Raw genomic sequence first — 22,972 nt, forward strand, 5'->3', positions numbered from 1 at the left:
TCTGTGTATTGGCATCCCCTAGGAAGAAGAAGAAAGCAAACAATTGGGATTATCTTATCGCAGGGGAAAGGAAGAAGGGAATATGGGGCACGGGAGTTAAGGCTGCCATATCTGTTATTTTCCTAGCTAAATTCTTCCTGTAGGGCATGGAGTTTGCAACTCCATTGATTTCAAGATTGCCTGTTCCTGTGCAGCAACAAGCCTGTCTAGATACAAAGTGCACCTCCGGCTCCGTCGGCGGTGGCTGAAAAAGTGTTTTCTCTCTGTTTTTATTGACTGAAACAGAGCTGCGAGGTGGACAGGGAGCTTGTGAGCGGGGGGCCACGCTGTGAAAATGTAACTTGAGACGATTAATGCAATTATCAGCAAGAATGACAAGGACAAGGATTCAAAGGCGTCCAGTGACGTCAGATCATGCCAAGGTTGTCACTACGACAAATGTCCCTCTGCAGTTTGACGACGCTCCACCCTCCTGCATTCGACACCTCTGTGGACTGGTTCTCTGGAATGGATAGTGAGGCTTCTACATGTTCAGGCACGTGACTTGACCCATCGTCCTGGGATTTGCAGGGCTGATGGCCCACCTGTGAACGATCTACAGAGTCTTGCTCATTTGGAGGCCATGGAAGGTCTGATTCGGTGGACGTGACACCAAGTGCCAGAGCTGCCTCTTCTCCTTCCTCCACCGTGGAGCCCAGTTCTTCATCCTCAACTCCCTCTACCTCACGCCCCGCTTCTTCCACTGGACTCTGGCCCTCCTCCAGCTCTAAGGCGGCTCCATCTTCTGTCCGGGTCGTGATTTCTCCCTCTCTCCTGTCAATCCCATTCGTCTCCACCCCCACTAGAGGCTCCAGGCTGTCGAGCAGTGCAGGTGCGTCTTCCCTGCTGACGCCATCTGTGCCAAGGTTGCTGCCAGCAGTGTGGCATTCCCACGATGATTCATGTGAACTTCTGTCGTCTGACACAACTGGGAGAGGGAAGATGAGACAACTGGTCATTTTTAATTTCTCACTTGATCGGACGCCATAGATGCACAAGAAAACTAGTACAGTTTTGCCCCTATTCTGCTCCTCTGAAGGCCTGTGATTATCTGTGTTATCTGGCAACATCAGCATGCTCAACGACCAAAAACTAGAGCTGCCAATAACAACAACAATAATACCTTCTGCTACATCTACTTCGACTCCACCAACTACTTTTTTGATTAAGCGATAAATCATTGAGACTATAAAATGTCAGAAATTATTTTGCAGATGCCCATCACAATTTTTTATAGCTGTTTTTGTTTGACCCACATATGAAAGTACGACTTTATTTGATTTGCAGAAAAAAGCAGAAAGGTCGCACATTTTGAGAAGCTGGGAACAGCAAATATTTGTCCTTTTTAACTTCAAATGTGATTGTAAAAATACTTGTACTAATTATGTATAATTATAATATTGCAAATAAAAGAACTCTATAGTTTACAATTAATTTAAGGAGCAAAAAGAAGCACATAAAACACAAAACAATGATAGTCAGTAACAAAAGACGAAAATATTTTGAAAAAACACTTTATATAGCAAACCCAAGGAAAGCTTTCCTCTTTTGGACCACTGTGTCAATGTAGAAAGTTATTTCAATTACTTATGTGAATGAAGTGCTTCCATGGCAACAAGCTAAATATAGCAGCAGTGCCCCCAGACAAGGGGACGCAAGACAAGTGTGACGCCCCGCATCTCGGCAATGGCAACAGCTTAGTTCTGCTTCTTCACCCAAATATGTTCTCACTTTGGGGATTACTGACCCATATTTGTGGATGTGCAGGCAAAAAGGTTAAAGACTGCACATAGAGTCTCAGCCACCTTTTCACACACTCACACACGCAAAAACAGCCAGGAAGAAAGCAACATTACTTGAACTGGCATCCATATTTATGGCCCCCCCGTCCCCCATCCCCTTTCAAAAGGGAACACGGCAGAAGTTTCTGAATGTCAGCGGGCGAGAATTTGCTTCACATTTCCAAAATGCCATGGCATTTGGGCAGCTTGCACCAATGAGAAGCCGAGAGGAGTGGAGGCGAGACGGGAAAGGACTTGGGTTAAACGTGGGAGATAGCAAGGAGTGTTTAGCACGAGGTGGCTAATTACAGTGTTTGTGCCGTTGGCTGCGGGTTCTCTTATCAACGGCTGGAGAAACCAGTTACACACAATTGCACGCTCACCTTTGGGTGGCTTCACACTGGGCTGCATGTTGGGCTGAGATGTGACGCGCATCGGATGAAGCTCCGGTTGAAGATTTTCACTCAGTGTGACGTTGTCTCGGTTCCCTGTAAGACCCCAATCAAAGAAGAAAACACTCCCCGTTACTGTCACATCCAAATCACAGCAAAACAACAAAACAAAGTGAGCGGTATGAAGCGTTTTGGGCATGTGAGGGATGGATGGAACTGCATGTATGGTGCCGTGTTGTGCATACAAACATACATGCACGTATGCATTGCATTGCTCACAAGAAGTGGCTTCAGGTTCCCTGTCATCTGTCTTCATTAGTGATGGCTGCACGCCTCTTAGGCTGACACCATATGCTACTCAGAGGCAAATCTGCACTATAAGCCAGACATCACGAATATGCACACAAAACGGTCCTCACAGTGAATACACACACGCCTGTAAGTGTGCACATCAGCCCATGCCTTCACAGAAGCCCCCTGAATAGGCCTGTTTCTCTGACCAGTCAAGTGTGAGGCACAAAAACAAACAGAAGAATGAGAAAATGGATGACTGGGCGACACGATGCGTGAGAATCATGAATGGCGAACGGAGACCATATTGTTATGAATGCAGGCCATATTGTTGTGGATGCTCAGTGTTGACACTGATGGGGGAACAGTGAGCGATTAGCATTGAGTGGGTGCTGTTTGGATCCTGAGGCTTCTAGATACCAACTGGGGCGTCAAGAGAAGCTACAAAGTTGCAGATTGTCTAAAAAGTTCCTTTTCTTGAGACGGTGGTTTTGATCCTTATGTTAGATGATTGAAATGGCTCAACAACTATTGGATGGACTGCCGTGGAATTTGGTGTAAACATTCATGCACCAGAAGGGTGAATTATAATACATTTGGTGATCCTAGGTACACATTTAAATTTGTCTCGTACTTTAGTTTATGACCGAATTACCGTTAAAACCAATGACATTCCCATCAGGCTCAGCTGTAAGATGCGTTTACGGCTATTGACCAAATGTTTGCATGCGAACACTCTATACAAAGATGGTAAACATTATGCGAAACGGAAATTGCCACTGTGAGCATGTTAGCATGCTGACGGTTGCATTTAGCTTGACGTATTACTCTTAAGAAATATCTCCGCATAACATTGGCATGTCTGTGATCTTAAGATATATTGATATGCTTTACACCTAACAAAACTCTAGCTTCGTTTGCGGTTGTATTAATTTTGTGAGGAAAGCGATATTGTTTAATTTTTTACGTGTCGTACAACGGTTGTCAAAGGACAATAGAATCAGCACCTCATCAGAGATAACTCAGATAACTATGCCTGCATCCAGGTGTCATTTTGAAAGAGGGGCCTGAGAGGAGTTCTGCAGACTGCCTTTGAAAGCCAATTATAAGGGGTGTTGGTTACTGAGCACAGCAGTGTCTCCAGGAGCGCGGCAGCCCTCGGGAGGAGGCACCAGCAACTTCCTTTAAACCTTACAGGCAAGCTGCATGTCCGGCCATAGTTCCATCTCCTCGTCACACCCGTCCAGCAAAGATGACAGACTCTTCTGAATTATATGATACTCCAATATACCAGATCATATTCTCTATATCACAAATAAGGAGAGAATTAAAAAAAAAGAGATGTCTGTCAAACAGTCACATGGTTAAACCCTCCGCTGAGATGCAGTGCTGTCTAGCTCTAGAGTGACAAGGAAATGCCTTCTTCTTGACTGCAAACAGTCTGTCTCTGGACCAAAACAGAGCTATATGGATGCATTTTGTATCCACCTCAGTCAATAGCTGATGCACACCGACAGGCGTTCACTTGCTGCGTTACGTTCCAGCTCGCACTCATTCACCATGGGGGGGTTGGGTGGACTGGAGGACTGATGGGGATCTATCAATCACATTTTTATCTGACTCACTGCATCGATGTCACCGTTATTGTTTTTGTCTCGCTCTCATCCGGAGACAACGTAGTCACCTCTAGTGTTCTCCGGGCCTCAGATAGGCAGCCAAGGCCCTCCATCCTATCCTGTTTGCCTTTAATATCCATCAGCCCAACTTCATATCACATCAAGGCCACAGACGCGCAAATCTCTCTCTCTATATTTCTGTCTCCCTAACTGTGGCGGACAGCGTGGTCGTCAGGCACTCTGGGCCCTCGCCTACAAATTCCCTAATAACGGCACATTCCCCTAAATGTGTTTGTAATGTGGGCAATCATTTTCAGTAATGGATGCTTGTCAGTTTTATGGCGGTGAGAATGACGGTCTCATGACAGGGCACCTCCATCCAGACGCAGTCCCTCCACCTCTCAATTTGGTCCATACACGGCACAACATCTCCCTCCAGTGGGAAAAGCAGGGAACTATTTACTCGGCGGACCCGTCTTGTCTCCCAGTTACATTTGGACATTCTTTTCAAATTGCAAATGGAGTTTGGGATAGAGCCTTTTGGTGCAGTTTACATTTGGTAGGTGACATTCGGTGGGGAACAGCTGGCAGATGGCTTAGCAAAATGTAAGGGCTGCTATGAATATAGTGCATGTTACAATATGTAATTTATAAGCATGAGTTTACTTCATAAAGCATGGATACAGGTGCACTTTAAAAGAAAAATGAAATTACATTTTGCTCCTGAATTTGAATGAGCTTTTCTCCACTCTCTGTCAAGAATATTAAAAAGAATATCTGCAGTATTGAGAGCATATTTTGCAATTCATATTCTAAAAACACTATAGTGGGTTGACCCCAATTCCCCAAAAAATTACTTGGTCTGTTGATCCCTTCTAGTTCTCTTATCCCTGACTACACAGCAATACACTTGTCTATGCTATGACAGCCTTCAGTCTTGGTCTCAAATGATCTATGATTCAAAAATCTTGGCAGAGAGAATCTGAGCACATTTTGAAATGAACCCAGAAGAAAGCAGTGCGCTACATTAATAAGGTCTCTCCTGCTCTTCAAACATTCCCAACACCAACATTGAAAAATGATCTTTTTTGTTCCCTGAATGTAAAATATCAGACGGATCCACTAGACCAAAAGGATCAGGGTTTGATACTCATACAGCCGGCTCCAGTAAATGGTATCATGAACAGCCACATGAGCGGGTGGTCAATGGAGTAAACACATTGTAAACGGTGGGCATGAGGTGACACGCTTTCTGGGCGTCTGCCCAGATTTGTCCTGGCGTGACAGAGAGGAGGGCATGGATGGGCTAAGTGGGGCAGAAGGAATACATACTCCCAATTCCCACAGATACGTGGTAGGTCAAGCCTGAGACGCAGCCAGAGAAGAGAGAGAGAAAGACACACTGTTATCAACATAAAACCTCAATAATGTATTTAGGTAAATAAATCGACAGAAGAATCAGTTCAAGCCAGATCGCTAGCTAGAACAATTAGAGAAAATGTGTAAAAAATATAAATGATAAAAAAAAAGAGATTCAAATGCAACGTACAAGGGGATTAAAGTTACGAAAAACATTTCTCTCAACAATAAAAAGGGACAGAAATGAGACTGAAATTGGTTAACCTGGTTAAAACGCACAAACACGGCCACAGTCACACGGACATGTTTGTTAATGGTGTGGTGCAGTTTCAATTTCCAACCAGGTCAAAGCATATGCAGATATGCTTCCAAAAGAGGATGCCCTTACCTCACAGTGAGGTACAGAAAGGTTCAGATCATATGCAACAGCTTTATAGCAACAAAGAGCAGCTGTAAGTTTCACCCTCTTTGCTCTAATTCCATATTCTTAGAAATCCCCTTTGACTTGCTGGATTGCTCAGAAACCTCCAAAATAAATGTATATAATTGCAAAATGATGCTTATTTTACACACAAATCAAAAAGAATGTATATCCATGACAAATGACTGTGCCATGAAAGAATACATTTAAAATAGAGTGTGTATCACGAGTTGTTTGTTTTCATATTCTCTCTATATATGGCTGTTATTACTCTGTATTTGTTTTATAAGTGGATTGTGTTTGATGTCAGATTCAAATAATGTCAGGACTTCAGTAAGTAAGCTGCAATGTGGTAGAGCTTAATGTTTCTTTTGTCAAAGCTTTTGTCTTGAGACCCACCTGGAAGACTCCAGAGTCCAGAAACCTCCAACGTCTTCAGCTTCCTTTCCAAATCTGCTACTCTGTTTCCAAGGATCCTGCAGACCAAAAACAAAGGATCCGATTACTTGAACAGTGTGTGTGTGTGTGTGTGTGTGTGTGTGTGTGTGTGTGTGTGTGTGTGTGTGTGTGTCACAGTTCAGTGTTTGCCTTGGAGGTGGAGGAGGATTTTCAGAACAGGTATGCAAACATTCTGCTTGTGAGCCAGGAGGATGAAGAAGTCCTTGCAGTCAGCAGAGAAGCAGGCGAGGGTTTCTTTGACATCACTGTAATGTAGCATTTCAATACCTGTTTGTGTTCCTCTGGTGCTGAATGACCAGGTTCTTCTCATGGATGGTCTCCAGCAGAGCCGTGGCCAGCGACTTGAGGTCAGAGATGGACTGAGGCGTGGCTGGCAGGCTGCAGCCCCGCTCTTCCAGGAGCATCTCCTGAACTAAAAAAGAGAGGGGGAGGAAAAATAGGGATGAAAAGAGAAGGAGAGAAAGCATTTGTTTGTGCCAATGACGCCATTGACAATAATGTGAGGTACTTTTCTACAACCTGCCAATAGTTCACAGATAAAACTTTCACAACATTTAAAGTATATATACAAAATAGAGGGTGATTTAACATGAGACGGGAGGGGGGAAACAGCATGACAAGAGCAAGGCAGAGATGGAGAGTTAGAAACAGCTGTCTACTAGTGACACTCTCCTATCTTTAACTCAGGAGCCCACTGCGCTGCTACTGCCAGCAACTGTCAGTCATCTTGGCAGGCTCATTTCCCTGCCAGTGGTGCTCTCTACCACTCAGAATACAATTAGTAGCCCAGCTGGAGTCCGGACGGTGGCTTGAAGCATCGGCAAAAAATGGGTTATTAAATAATGCACTGAGAACGCGGCAAGAAACTAAGGGGCTTTTAAGAAACTGATTTGTTATACTGAAGAAAGAATCAGTTGAAGAGTTTATCTGGTCAGAAACTACTACTCACACGATAAAACTGAGGCGGCGGGCAACATTTTACTGGCCTTCAACACTGTCCAGATCAGCTACTCTGGTTTATATTTATGTCTGAGTTGCAAAGTGAGCCGAACAGTTTGTGTTTTCACCTTGTTTGGCTGAGAGAACTCCAGTGAGGGGACTGCTGTTTGATTTCCCATATGCGCTGGAGTTTTTCCTCCTCTCAAGAGCCGTCTGTGGGGAGGGGGAAAACAAGATAATGAAGCTCACCATGCCATGTTTGATTAACAATTCAAATCAAAGTTTTGCTTTTTAGTGCATACGCATGGGAATACAAATTTTGTGAAGTCAAATGAATTGTTCAGGATTCATAAACCCCAAAATCAGAGGCGTTCCATCTGCACCTTGTACTTCATGATGTTGGATTTCAGCAGGTTCACCTCCTCTTGTAGTTGGCTGAAACGCTCATGCAAATACCTACAGTAACAATGATCAAAATAATAAAGCAGGAGAGCCAAAGCACATATAACAAGATTGATGAAGCGCAGAATACATGCAAGACATACCAGACTCTAATCATTTTAACTTGAAGACAATCATATATATATATATATATATATATATATATATATATACACATATACGTGTATATATATATATACACATATACGTGTATATATATATATATACATATACGTATATGTATATATATATATATATATACATATACGTATATATATATATATATATATATACGTATATGTATATATATATATGTATATATATATATATCTATATATATATATCTATATATATATATATATATATATATCTATATATATATATATATATATACATATATATATATATATATATATATATATTATATATATATATATATATATATATATATAAACACTGGTATAGGATCAGCACTCTGAGTGGGCCAAAACCCAAAGCCTATATTGGTTTCGAGATGAAAGTATATCACACAATGTTATACTATTAGTGTAAACCATCCCGCATGATCATCTTAAATAATAGTCAATCTACATTTTGGGGTTATTGGTTTACTCAATTACTTCTATAAAGTCTTGACTTTGATGTGTTTTATACTTCAATGTTCTGCTTTAACCAGATCATTTGTTGAGCCTATATTCCCCCAAAAGTATGACTTTTCATCAAAGATGTGTTTACAATCAGTAAAGCATCAGGAGGTAAAAGGGGAGAGAAGATTGAGAAAACTACAAGTGGAATGGACTTGCAACAATGTGACCATTGGAGGTAGTAATGTGTACTAGGTATCTGCTTCTGTGTCCCACTCGCCTGTTCTCCATGCAGAGGGCATCCACATCAATGATGCGTGCCTCGCGATTCCCCAAGACGTGGTTGAGCTCCACATTGAGTCGGTAGGTCTTCTCCCTGAACGCACTGCGCTCCGCCTTCACGTCCTGTAGCTCATCTGTCAGAGCCTTCATGTTGTGCTCCATCTCCTCCATCTAGAAAGAAGCAGCAAGGCAAAAACTATTTGTCAGAGCGCCCAAAGCTTTGTTTTTGCTGAGAGTGCAGAGACTCTTTTCAGCAATTTAGTGGGTGGCTCTACCAAAGCAGATAGAAGTTAGATGCCTTGTTTGGGAATACCTCAACAGTCCATTTAAAAAGGAGGTAAAGTAGTGTTTCATCAAAATAATAAAATTGAATAGAACACCACCACGGTGTCAGTCTCATGGCAGTATTTTAACTCAGGTTTGTTTTCCCGATTAGTACAGTTCATTTGGGCTGCTGTGAAAGCTGTCAATCAAGACCTGGTGCGGACCAAACAACGGAACTGACACTGCTTGAAAATATTTCGCTTTCCAATAGACTTTGGTGCAGTTCAAAGGTGGTGTGATGGCCAGTGATTCAACCAATTTTTGGAATTTTAAACGTGACTTCAAAAGCTAAACTACTAATAAATCCATCTGCTGCTCGTGGATCTTATAACTGGTCTGTGTAAGGCCATTTAGGCTGTGTGACCTATTTGAGAAAGTCAACACGTTTACCTGTTTGCCAGCCTTGATATTTTCTCTGATTAAGTTTAAGTCAAGGTTTAAAAACAACAACAAAAAAAACATATGTGAACAAGAGCCGCAACCGAACTAAAATGCAGCTATGTTGAATTTTTTTCCTTGATCCAGAACAAATTAACTACATGTTTCTATAATTTCCTGGGCCCCTGAAAAAGCCCCTGTGGTCATATCGGTCGAATTGTTGGATGTAGAACAAAGTGGCAAGTCTGGGAGAAGCCCCTTCGTCTTTATTTCTGACAGGCTCAGCCCAAAAATAAACTGTATATATTTGTTTGAAAAGGCTGAAAATGTACCTGGGATCATATACCGTTGTGAATGCACTGTACATGTTGGAATATGACGTGAGATCATTTAAATTAGATCATCTACATTTTGAATTTGTGGTGGGGGGAAATGAAAGGAAGGATATCCACCTGCAGCCCTGCTCTCTCAAGCTGGTGAACTAGATCCTCACGTTCATGTGCGGGGAAATGGCGCGCCCCCACCTCCTCATCCCCCAGCCTCTGTCGAGTAATGGTCATCCTCAGGAGCTGCAGAAGAAACACACATCTACGCCTCATTCACTGGACTGAGTGAGGACGGGTCACGCCATACGGGCGCCAAGTTCAAGTGCATGCTGCTCCAGGTAACCTCACCTTGTTGTCCCCCTGGGCCTCCGTAAGTCTCTGAGTCAGCTCCTTCACCTCCTCGGCGAGCCGTTTTGCTCGTTCCCTCGAGTCTCTCAACATCTGAGCCAGGTTCACCTGAGGGGAATGTGAAGAAGAAGAAAAAGAAGAAGAAATGAGGAGATGGTCATTTATTGCAAAACAGCTGGTGAACGGCCACTTGATCCAGAATGGAGAAGGTCCAAGTCCACCAATAAAACCCATTTGATTTAGATAGCACTGCACATCTTTCTTCTTCAGCTAGAGGAAACAAATTGTTAACATGCAGACACAGCTGTCAACTGTCTTCATAAACAGTGTTCGAAAGGGTCGTGCACCATCAATCACATCAGACAAAGACTCAATAAAGTCATCAAAAAGGCATTCTAAATAATTCTAAATAATCACGGTCAGAACAGAAATACAACTGATGTTCATCACATTATTTACTCTCTATAAAAAGTGATCTAGTGTGCATGTCAGTATTATCCTTTTCACAATACCGCTGTTTGCCCTCTCATCAGCAAGACTCCTTTTCATAATGCCGTTCAGCAGCCAACTCTTACATTCTGGTTGCCACAGAGTCCTTGAGAGCCCCACCAGGCAGAGTCCTAGGACTCCTACAAGACACCACCACCTTAACCGTTCATCCAAACTGTGACTATCTGGTGGACAGGGCGTGTTTTTACTGTTGACATGTCGTATAAGAGGTCTGCAAGCCGTGTGAGCATGTGATCTGTATTTGATGTGAAGTCATGTGTCAGAGGTTATCCTCACCTCACTAAATCAACTTAACAAAAACGGAGAGCAGTTTGATTCAACCATGACACAACATTTACACTGTAATGTAATGTAGGAAAATACGTGTTGCGAAAGTGGCAGAAATAAAGTCTTTAAAATCAATCAGGACTTACTTGATTGCGTTTTTCTGGTGGCAAAGAGGGGTCACCGTCCTAAAACGTGAAAAGAGTTAAATAATCAAAATATTCGGAACATTACACTCTAATGACCCGACTGCTCAGTCATAGAGTCCTAATAAACCAGTCAGTCACGTGTGCACACGGACAAATCAACACCGCCTTGATAGATTGAACCACTCACAATGAGTTCCCTGTACTTCTCCTTCAGTCCCTGGTGACGCTCCCTCAGCTGGTTGGCCATCAGCTTGTATTGGTCTCTCTCCTGCTGACAGGTGTCTAGCTCCTTGGACAGAATGAGCAGGGCCTCCTTCTTACTCTCCAGCTTGCGCTTGCACACCAGGAACTACGAGGAGCAGAGAACAGAGAGCAGAGAGCGGCGGTATTATGAGAGGCCTTGGTGTGGATACAGCTCACCGTCAGTCATCTAGCTTTGTGTTGATTCCAGGGACCGGAGGTCTTTCCCCTCTATATCATATCCATCTATCATCTGTTCTTGGCTTTGTTCTTTCAAACAGGCCCGGATGGAGTTGGTCCAATTATTTAACTGATACCCGGCCAGTTCCCTACAAGGTGGAAAAACACACACTGGAGCCAAGTGTTTAACGTGTAGATAAGACATGGCAGAGGGAACGGAGTAAACCCTGATAGCTCTCACACGGCCTATACCCAAATTAAATAGCAGCTGCAGAGCTGCATGTGCATAGGTAGTGCAGTAAGGTGTGTAGTAAGGTGTATAGTACGGGTTGTGGCTCCACCCATTACCTCATGTAAAGCTGCAACTAATGACGAAAGAACCAGACAGTTATTTTCTCACTGAATATTGTTTTTTTGGTCTGTGCTCCACACACACAGACACACATGAGCGCGCGCGCTCGCACACACACACCACACACACAATATGGATGCAGGGCTTTTGATGCTGTCGGCCAGACAGAATAGCACGCGAGCTCAATATCGATCTGGGGCTAGAGACGGACGTAAAGGGTCTTCTATGTGTCGTTAAGCGTCTATTAAGCCACGACGCCGATGCTCGCTCCGTATGGACCCGGCAGCGACCCGTACAATCAGTCCGTCTTTGCAACAGCTGTTCTCGGTGTTCTTCCTCCACTCACCTCGCTGACGAGCCCCTGCCAGTCACTCTCGCTCCTCTTAGAGGACTGCATTGGTCCGGAAGATTCAGACACAGATGTCATAATGCAGGTTGCCCTCTCTGCCTCTGCACGAGCTTCGTTTGTTTATCCTGCAACGTCACTTTCTTTCTTTCTTTTGCCTCTGCTGTCAAGTCGCGCGGATGAGATACTTCAACAAGATTGTTCTTCCGGTATTGCGTTGGAAATAAAATTATGGAGGAGGGAAATTAGTCTGGAGCAATTCTGCTTTTAAAAGTAACACCGTTTTAAAGAAGCACTGGATAGCCTGCACTGTCCAGAAATAAAGCTAAACATCAGCGATCCTGAAGAGGAATTAAGAATAATCAAACGTAAATTGCTCAATTGAACAATATGTCCTTCATAATAAAAGCACGAAGTTATTGTAAAAAAAGGATTTATTCGGGATCAAAATAAGTTAGGCATTTTAATGATTTATATTTAGTTCTTATAGCTTCAGCATTAATGAACTGGGCCTCAATTCTCACCTTGTATTATGGTACAAAGGATGTTAACATGTTGGGTGCATTGAGATGGGATAAATTATACTGAGAGACCGAAGACACATCTTACAACCATGTATTACATGATATACAAATATGAACGTATTTATTGGATAATCAAGTTTAAATTTGACCTATATTCTGAGAATATTCAATATTCCAAAAAATTTCAAAAGTAATAAGATGATCAGTATTTTGTCAAGCTGGCATATTATATTATGTTTTGCATAATTGCAATACCATTCACTTAAGTAAAAAATAATCAGATTACAATTTATGGACTTCGGTTTACCCATATTATGTACATCCGAGCACCACTGACTGAGACACCTCCAACCAGAACTTTTTGAGTTTAGGACCGAGTTTGTGACCTCGGGATCCTCACAAGACTTATAGTTAACATTAACATTAATTAACTTAAATTTAGATTTAAGTTTGACCTGAGAACAGTGAGATAAATCGCTTTATTTTGAATGAATTGGGGTCTTGATTTAATAAACATGACTGGATGCATGCTTTAAACCAAGTATCTGTTGAAGTTAAAACCAAAAGATATTTTCCCAAGCCTTTTTAAGATTATTTCATTCATGTGAAAATAGTTTAACATGAAAAAAACATCCAAGGTCAACACTACAAAGAGGGCAGAATGACTACGAGCCGGCTTGAGTTGTGACATATCTTGCTCTACGGCCAGCCTTGCAGGGTCTCTCATGGTACTCAATCTGCCACTGGACCAGAGTTCTTGCATAGCTACTGGATAATAACATTAACATTCTGGAAGAGCCAGGCCTCCGATATCCAGACCCTTGCAAATTTGTCTTTTTGCAATACAGTGTACTTTGAAGGGAAAGAAATGGATGGCAGCAAACTGATTGATTGACAGCCTTTAATTGTGCAAACAGACTAACATTTTAACACCACAGTGTTTTCATCAGAGTCAAAGAGGAACTTTGAATAGCCAGATTAAGGAAGCAAGTGAATTTACGGCTCTCATTTACAACCACACAGTACCAGGTCTTATTGCATTTAGCTGCTGTTCATTGTTGCTGTTCAGTGGTGGCAGGCCTCATTTACATTTAAATAAAGATGCCCCAGAATTGAAAGATGGCAGCAACAAGCCTGGTGGCAATTAGCAGCTGGCTGAGTTAAAATGCTTTGAGATTCTTGAACTGGGAAGTGAAAATGCGCTCCACACTTTTTGGGTGGCGTTACAACTCCGGTCGTAAAGGTGTCTCTTGGACACACCTCTGTTCTCAACATTTCCTTCAGGGGTGGCTTGAAATTCCTCTCTTTTCTTTTGGCAAATGTACAAACACATCCAAAGAGATCAGGAAACATTGACATCAGATCAATGAAAGATACAATTGTATGACAAAGAAAATCCCTGAAAGTCATCCACAATCTAACCATTGTTTCCCAACGTTGTGGCTTGTGACCCCTTGAAAACAACTTTTAGAGGCCTGAAAGGTAAGAGGACGTAGTATTTGCTTTCAGAAAAGCAGATATTAGAATAAGTGCTTGTAGTAGGCCATAACTGTAAGCACATTTCAATAGTTAAAGATATGTGAACGGACTGAGCGACATGCTAACCTGTTGTGTTATAAGTGTTATTGTGTTTACAGGAAGAAGTTGTTTGAGATAAGAAGAATGGTTATTGCATTTACTGAGTTTAGGAGGTCAGTGTAGGTCTCATGACCTGTGTAGCTGTGAAACCTGTCAATCATCCTTGCTACCTATGGGGGCGGGGCGCACATGAGCAAACCTGTGATTGGCAGAGCGAGTGAGGCGAGATGTTGTTGTTTGTGTTGCCAGCTGTTGAGAGTCAGCCTCACTTTAAAGATTTATTCATGGTGTATTCCATCGTGACAGATGTAACATACTGTACACAGGCAAACTGTACACAGCTACTGATGCGAGTGTTGGAGCTCACTGCAGCAGAGGAGTCACTGATGGCCACACATCAGTCACCACCTGCACATGAGGACTGTGTGTATGAGCAAAGTGAGGACACGCTCCTTCCTCACTGCTTTGGTCGACAGAGTGGAGAAACAATTAGGAGACAGTCGGCTCTTAAGTTTACATAGTGGTTTACAAAGAATAGAAACTGAAAATTGGTTCCAGAGGCTCTCTGACAGAAAATCGCTCATCAGTTGCCTACTCATTGTGTTCACAAAGTAAAATCAGAGCAAGGCACAATTACAGTTTTCTATAGGGGGAAAGTGAGAAGATATGAAACATTGTTTAGTCTGAGACTTCGACTCACTTGACTCCGACTTGCTTGACTCCCACTCACTCAACCCTGATTGGTTCGACTTCGACTCGCTTGACTCAGACTCTCCTGACTTCGACTCACTCGACTCAACCGACGACGCAGCGCCCTCCACTTTAGGCCTCGGATCCTCCGCGAAGAGGACCAGAGATGTTGACCCTGAGGACGCAGCTCCCTCCACTTTAGGCCTCGGATTCAGAAGATACTGGACGTGGGATGAATGAAGACAGCGACTCAAATTGAGACTGATGGCCTGTTTGCCGCAGGATTGTAAAACCTTTGTCTGGCAGGACTGATAAAGTGCCAGACAGCCTTCCCTCACGTCTGGTGGGGTTTTGCGATAGGTCGAATCTTGCAGCAAAGCTTTTAAATATCTCTTCTTTTTTTATTGATTTTACTTTTAAATAATAGTTGATCATGGTAGATGTAGAAACCAGAGGTAAGTTATTAGTGAATGGTTATTGCTTTCCTGCTGGCCATTCTTTCACCCTCCCTTTTGGTGTGGAACGTCCTGAAGAAGCTCCGCCCCCAGTCCCCCAGAAGTCAGAAGAGTCCACCAAGAGGAGCCGGGAAGAGGACTCCCCCGTCTGCCCCAACTCGCCCGACGACAGCGCCACGGATCCAGACAGATGTGTGGTTATAATTACTAACTAATTACTAACGTTAAGAAAAGTCTCCAAGTCTCTTTTACTCAGGTATCGATTGCTGTGACACAAGAAGCAACATCCAGGATCTCCTTGACGACGGAGAGGAGGGAGGACCACAGGACCAGATGGAGAGCGGCGGCCTTTCAGTGGACTGAGTAAGTAATCCCTCACTAAGACTAAAGAAGTATCAGTAATAGGATGCCATCATTGGAGGCCAGATTCAACACAACAATGTAAAGTTTGTATAGTTTAGTTCAAAAGTATTCATCTCTTGTGTTTGTGTCTCACAAGGCAGGACTCCTGTCTCACTGCAGCTGAGGGTGGACGTAAACCAACCCGTCATCCCAGGAAGACCCAGACCCAGCAGACTACTGAACCAGTCCCAGCACCCCAGAGAGTGTTGTGGTTGGCAGAATTTAATGGAGGAAAATATGTAATAATTTGTAAAACTGAAAAAGAGCACAAAACACATGCCTTTGTAAGTACTAAACAATAATACATCCATATGTAGTTGACAGTAAACTAAACATCATCAGCAATACTGTATTCAACCGAAGAAATATTAAGCTAAACATGTTATTATAACTGTAAATAATAGATGATTTACAGATAAAGCCGGTTTTGTGGACTTTAAAGCAAGGATTGCAAGGATTGTAAACTGAGATGATGGGCCAATCCCAATCTCCACTCTTACGGACTCACGGACTTTGAGGCGCGCTCCCGCAAAGTCCTTGAGGGTTTAGGAGTGTCCCATTGTCAAATCGTCGAGTGCTTGAGGGCTCTCTGGCAGACATTTTGAGCCCTTTATGATCCCTTTCCCTGCCAAAGGGAATTACCCAGAGTTCATAGCAATGTGATGTTAAACACGCAGTTCCCAATGGAAGCATGAAGACGTAAAAAAAAAAAAAGGTAAACAAAGAGGCACGTGGGCGTTCAACCCGATAAAATACATTTACACTACAACATTACGGATTAAAGATGGGACAGAAAAACACATGAAATCAGAGGAATGCAAGCAGAAAATATATATAATAATATTTTTTTTACATTCCTCAAACATTTTGTTTTGACAAAAACGAGTAAAGGAAAAAAAATCTTGCGAGGAAGACGTTCAAATAAGTGAATAAAAAGTATAAAATAAATACACAATTGTAAACAATAGGGTCGTTCGAGATGAGCCAGTTCTGCGCAGAATCGATCGGCGGCGATCGGCGCGCAATGCATGCCGGTTAGATTTGTGTCCGACTTGCTCTGACGTTGTGCACACGTGGTCAACAATACTCTCACGAGATCAAGCCGGCCGTCGATTTCAGAGTCAGCCGCCGCAGTAGCTCTCCACGGACTGCGTGGCCCAGTGCATGATGGGAAACGCCACATCAGAGAGCTGATTGGCTCTTAGATCTGACAGCAAACACCAGGTGTTGGAGAAAACCCTTATTTTATGTGTGTTGTAATACTTAACGCTGGATTGTTGACTATTCGTCTCATGTTGAATCTGAAAACATATCTTGTGTGGTTGTTAATGTTGAGAGTTGATAAATGTATGAATGCATGTAATTACATTTGTTCAGGAGGAGGCGCTGTTGCACCTCCATATAGCATGAAGTTATATGACACCACTTCCTTATAAGGGGGATGTTCGCTCTCCCCTCTCTTTCTCTCTGTTTGTACCTGACTCTTACGGAAGAGCAGCTTGTAGCAAATAAACAATGCCGTGCATTGATGGCTGAAGAGACAAACGTCTGAACGTCCGTTCATTCCTCAGAATTATTATTCCGCTGTGCAGGTAGGCAAAAGGTATAAGCCTACCTGTTAACAGTTAATACAAAATTGTAATAACACACATCAAAACCACTAGTAATGTATTTCACAGGCAGACATAAAAAGAACAAAGTATGCAGCTACACACACATTTCTACATAAATATATATTTATAAACACGTATGAATAAATCCAAACGTGATCTGTAAACTACAAGTAGACAAAAGTTCGGAACTAACAGGAAGTCATTTTTTCTGTGACTTCCTGTGTATATTTTGAAGGCATCTGAAAACTGTCCGACTTGATTGCAGTTTATTGTCAACGCCTCCTGCTGCGGATTTCAGGCGAGGCGCAGCTCTAACGAACGAGCCTAATATTTTTTTTGTGTAGTCACGTGATATGTTGCAGCAAAGCGCTGTCCCATTCATATTTACACCAGCTCAAGCCCTCACAGCCTCTCACACTCAGCCATTCAGCAGCTAACGTCAGAAAGTCGGGTTGAGGGTTTAGGGTGGACATTGGGATTGGGTCAACCACTCTGTGAACTAATGAGCAAACGGAACTTCCTGCACATAACTTCCTGTTACTCCGTCTATTTACGATTAGCTCACTTCCTCTTCAGTGCAGCTATTCACAATCGCCACTAGGTGTTGCTACAGAACATATAACATAAACCAATACATTGGTTCCAACACAGACACATTTATTTTGATACTCTTACTTACAATACATTTTGAGAGAAGCATTCAATCTGCGTAAAACAAAAGCATGTCATCAGCATGTTGTAAAGCTTACATGTTATATTATGTTTTTTTGTATCTGCAATACTGTTCACTTAATGAGCAGACACATTTTTAGATTTCTGTTCAGTTTAAAAACCTTTTTTGAATGACATGGTCTTGCAAGCTGCAGTAAAACAATTTTTTCATAGGAAGTGCAAAGACTAGTTCAGGTTTTTGTGGGACAAACATGTCGTGGCATTGCAGCCCATGCTTTATGTATATTTCATATAGCTTGGAAGTCAACATTAAATATTGTCAAACAGAATGAACCTCTTTGTTCCCCTGATAATTATTCTGAAATGGTAGAACTTCAGAGAGGCTTTGGCAACAAGTAATGGGATTAGGCCCATCAGCTCAAAAAACTAAAAGTCATCATAACAACATTGTTCCTGTTTGTGAAAGTTCATTTTAGAGTTCATTATATCCATTCCCTTGCTGTCTTTTCAACCCACATAATGAAGCAATGTCATGGAAATTAACAAGAACATAACATTTCAAATTGTAATATGATAGAAAAAATAACAGTAAAATATAAACAAAGAATCAAATGTAGAAGAAGTTAAATGTTGTCAATGTCATGATCTTTTCAATGTGTATAATCCTAAATTTGTGAATTAACTAGCAACTACAACTATCAGAAAATGTAACAAAATAAAAGTAGAATAGTTTCTTATAAGAATAATGGTCAAGTAAAGAGATCAAGTATATAATATAAAAAGAAAAGGTCCCTTCAAATTATACTACAGTCTGATTGTATAATCTATTTACTGTTGCTGTCACTTTTTGGAAAATAGTTACTGTGTATAATTCACATGCAAAACATTTCAGGTTTATTGCAGAAAACCTTTTGACAGGTCACATTAGGAAAAAGACAAAATAATAAAATGAATGATGGCTGCATTCCATTTAGCTGCTTCAGTTTCAGGGTTCTGGTATTGTGCATGCATGTGAGGCACACTGTCATGCTTACTGGAAACCAAGCCATTGCTAATGTTATTAATAACACCTGCGCTTTTCCTTCTATTATAAGTCTGACAGGTGTAAAAAATACCTATTGGACTTCCTTTCTGTGCGGTCTTTTTGCTAAATTAAACGATTAAAAAGTATAACATCCGAATTGTCTGTGTTTTTTCTCTGAATGCTTAAAGTCCTTCAGCCTTCAGTCCCTGGCTTGAGACTCTTGAACAGGGACAGCCAGATGCTCATCAGGGCTTATTGACAGACTTGTGAAGCTGCTGCTGATGTCTTCTCTTTCAAACATTTCTTTGATGGGAGTCACTGAATTCCACCCTTTGGTCTTGGCAAACTTGAAAACACATCCAAAGAGATCAGGAAACATCGTCAAGACATCAACTTGAACGGCATCCTCGGGACTGAAAACAAAAAATAAAAGTTATATTTCATTTTGTTGTATTTTTTAATCAAATGCAGTGCCATAATATTACTTTCCAAATTTAACTGTAAGTAAATATGTGGCTTATTTATTTGAACATTATTTGTTATTTATGGTGGATGCAGGTGCATATTATCATCAAGCAGTGCAATGATATGTGAAGAAAATTACATTATTTTACATCATTTTGTTAATGTGTACTTTTTAGAATTTTAAAAAGACACAACTTTCTGAAGAAAATAATGCAAGTATATCATGTCAGTGTTGATGGATTATGAAGAACTGATTTTTAGGGACATTTTAAGGCCCTGCATCCCTGTTTTTTTACTCACTGGTGATCATGGAGGTTCCGTATGAAGCGCAGTAATGCCAGTGTGTTGTCAGGGTAGGCTTTGTTCTTGGCATCCATCTTCTGGACCAGCTCTGGGGGAAACTACAACACCAGCAAACATCATATCATGTAGTCATACATTTAATTAATGAATACAAAAGTTACATTTGTTATGTTGTAGTTACTTTTATTTTCCACTGTTTGAAGGATCCATCTGTGGCACATTTTTCCAATGAACAAAGTAGTTCCTGGTCAGCATTTCGATGTTTTGCCACCTCTTTCGCGTTGCCAATCTTTATCAGGTATTCAACTCTCCTGAAAAAATGTTTAGTTTAGGATATAATGTAAAATGAACAGAACTTCTCATACGATACTGGGTGCAGCTGTCTAATCATAGTTTAGCAATCCTAACTTGGCAAGACAGGCCTGGTATGCTTTGGATTTATCCACATGCTAAAATGGCAGTCTAGCATTAACAGTTCATACAGACTCTGGTAATCCCCTGATTTGACCTATAACAACCATCAGTAAGACATTTCTGGCTATTAAACTATTAAAGGGATTGCCATGACATTTGCTACAGATAAACATGGTGCCTAGAGGATGAATTCTAATTGTATTAGGTATGAATCCTGAACAAAAAGTGTCAATTCATGCCTGGGCTAGATGAGAAGTCCTACAATCACCAATCATTGGGATACATTTTATGGGAATCATGAATATTTGGACCAAATTATGTAAAGATATTTAACTCTCTGGACCAAATGAGTAGAACAAACAAATAACTGACAAAGCCATCACACAGAAAAAACAAAATAAAATCAATCAGTGTTTCTTTTTTACTTTTTAGGGTTCCAGAAGAAGGGATGACTCAAGCATTCTTCCACTTTCGGTCGATTCTTTGGTTCTTTATCGATCATCAACTCAATGAGATCCTTTGCCACCACATCTTGAACATGGTCCAAAGTGTAGTTCCCTTCATCAATGTTCCTCTCACATTTACGGGATTGGTCCCCAAAAGGATGGTGTCCTCTAGAGAGGATGTAATAACTGAGCATTCCTGCCACCTAAAGAATTAACAGAACATTTTAGCGATTAAGGAGTTTAAAAAAATAAAGATCATCACTACGTTTATAAAGGAGATGAACCAACCTGTATGTCAGTGCTTGACTTGTATGGTATGTCTTCTTCATCTTCTAATGTCTCTTTGGCCATCCAGCACTTTGTTCCTGCACTTCTTGTGCAATGAGTAGTTTGACCTTCGTCAAGCCGTCTGCTGATGCCAAAATCAGCCAGTCTTGCCCTGTGCTGAACATCTGTCGGACAAATCATGTAGACAAAGTCCAAAGATTATGCACAATATTTATACATTTAAATATTGTTTTCTGAGTTTAGAACATAGTGAATTTAACCATTTCATCCTATTTGAACTTGTTTTACCTATCAAAACATTCTGTGGCTTGAGATCCCGGTGGAGAATTTGAGGACTTTGACAATGAAGCACGCTTAAACTCTCGAGGACTTGAAAGACAAGTTTCTTCATCAGCAGATCATCATCATCTTTATTTTTGATGTATTCTTCCAGGGTGTATTCACAAAGTTGAAGACCAAGATATCCAAAGTTCTGATCCTCCGCAAAATCAACATATCGCACAATAGATTGATGCTCAAGCTCTGGAAGTCGTAGAAATCCTTCCTCATTCTTCAGCACTTGGTAGTTGCATTTGGACATTCTCTTAATGGCAACTTCAGTGCCATCATCTCTCAGCCCCAAGAAGACTTCAGTACCATTACTACCCACCGCTATGCGGAATTCTGCATCATTCACATATGTCATGCTCCCAATTCTGATTTTTTCATTTTCAGTGAGCAGAAGCTTCTCTAGTTTATCTCGCCACCTCTTGCTGGTTTTGTGCCAGTTGTGCTCTTCTGAAGACATAGAGGTGCTTAAGTGAAACGGTTTCACAGTTGACTCCTCAATAGGAGCTGCTTTTAGATCAGTTAAGGCAGTGCACACTTCATCATTTGGCTTTTCTGACTTTCCCTTCTTATTCTTCGTCTTCTTCTTCTTCTTCTTCTTTTTTCTGGGTCCAGGCAAGGCTGCATAGTCCACACATTCTATGTTTGGTTTGCTGAAATGATTTTTCAGTCGTCTCAGCTCTTCTTTCAGCTTATCATTCATTTTCATATCTGCAGATGACAGTATGCTCTCAGGGACTGAAGTTATCCCCACTGAGGTAAAGATGGTGGCTGCATGTTCAACTGAAAGTAAACTTGCAAATATGCCATATGTGAAGACTCTAATGTCAGAGGAGTGTTGGTCCTTTACAAAAGGAGCAACTGTTTTGCATAACTTCCCAATAAAGTTGGGACCCCAGCTATTTATGCCTTTTGTTTTCTGTGTTATCACATATAGTGTTTGCAGAACATCTTGACATATAAAATGTTTCTCCTTTAAAAGCTGTTCCAGTAGTTGAGGGATTATAGCTAGTGCATGCTCATTTGGTATATCTTCCATTGTACAGAACACTGCATGTAAAGTATTAATGGCACACTTTGCAGTTGCCTGAGAAATGTTTGGAAAGCGTCGGACTCTATCTGCAATGTAGGAGTTCTGTTTTTCAGTGTCTTTCAACCAATTAACACTCAGCTGACGGCATTTTTCTGCATCTTTCCCAGCTACATTGAAAAATAATTCAATCATGGTCAGATGGCTCTGGGGTTCCTCCAATAGCATGTGACTGTCAAACGTTTTGAACACTTCTTCAGGTGATTTCCCTTCCATAGCAATTTCCAAATCCAGAAAGTATCTGATTTTGGAGCACGATGGTTCTCCTTTCGATGCAAGCTTATAAATCATCTGAGATATCTTTTTATTGTGAATATGTCCAGGATTAGTGGTCGGTAACAATGTTACCAGTGCCCCAGCAGAAATGAGCATGTTCAAGACATCCTCCCTGTCATTGAAGGCAGCAGTTTGCACTGGTGAGACATGCTGTAGATTCCATCCATTTGGATTCGCTTTTGCCTCAAGCAGTTTCTCCACAAAAAGAACAGGTGCTTTGGATAGTGAGACATAATGCAAAGGTGTAAAGCCAGCTTGGGAAGGCCTGTCTGGTTGTACATCTTGTTTCAAAAGGAAAGTGAAAATATCCGTGTTGTGATATACAACAGCAGCAATCAGTGGGGTTATATAGTCATTGCACTCTTTGCATGGGTAAACTGCATT

General features: G+C 41.5%; 2 protein-coding genes across 2 annotated transcripts; both read right to left on the bottom strand.

Annotated features, from left to right (window-relative positions):
- Nucleotides 1-12,072, bottom strand: ccdc149a (coiled-coil domain containing 149a; the record flags this gene model as incomplete). Its single annotated transcript, XM_079216338.1, is given in 14 exon segments — nucleotides 1-967; nucleotides 2,204-2,324; nucleotides 2,326-2,347; nucleotides 5,448-5,484; nucleotides 6,299-6,375; nucleotides 6,626-6,770; nucleotides 7,426-7,510; nucleotides 7,681-7,753; nucleotides 8,603-8,775; nucleotides 9,759-9,875; nucleotides 9,981-10,088; nucleotides 10,904-10,942; nucleotides 11,091-11,252; nucleotides 12,022-12,072. Coding segments are annotated over 14 exon segments (1,770 nt in total). The 3' UTR covers nucleotides 1-407.
- A 5,937-nt stretch (nucleotides 12,073-18,009) lies between these two features.
- On the bottom strand, nucleotides 18,010-22,215 carry LOC306733689 (serine/threonine-protein kinase/endoribonuclease IRE1). Its single transcript, XM_079214970.1, has 6 exons — nucleotides 21,184-22,215; nucleotides 20,896-21,059; nucleotides 20,587-20,810; nucleotides 19,929-20,058; nucleotides 19,745-19,845; nucleotides 18,010-19,392 (listed from the first exon to the last, which is right to left on the bottom strand). The coding sequence occupies exons 1-6, from the start codon at nucleotides 21,929-21,931 to the stop codon at nucleotides 19,179-19,181; spliced, it is 1,581 nt and encodes a 526-aa protein (XP_079071096.1). The 5' UTR covers nucleotides 21,932-22,215; the 3' UTR covers nucleotides 18,010-19,178.
- Nucleotides 22,216-22,972: the final 757 nt, after the last annotated feature.

Source organism: Taurulus bubalis (assembly GCF_910589615.1).
Source record: "Taurulus bubalis genome assembly, chromosome: 3".
NCBI lineage: Eukaryota > Metazoa > Chordata > Actinopteri > Perciformes > Cottidae > Taurulus > Taurulus bubalis.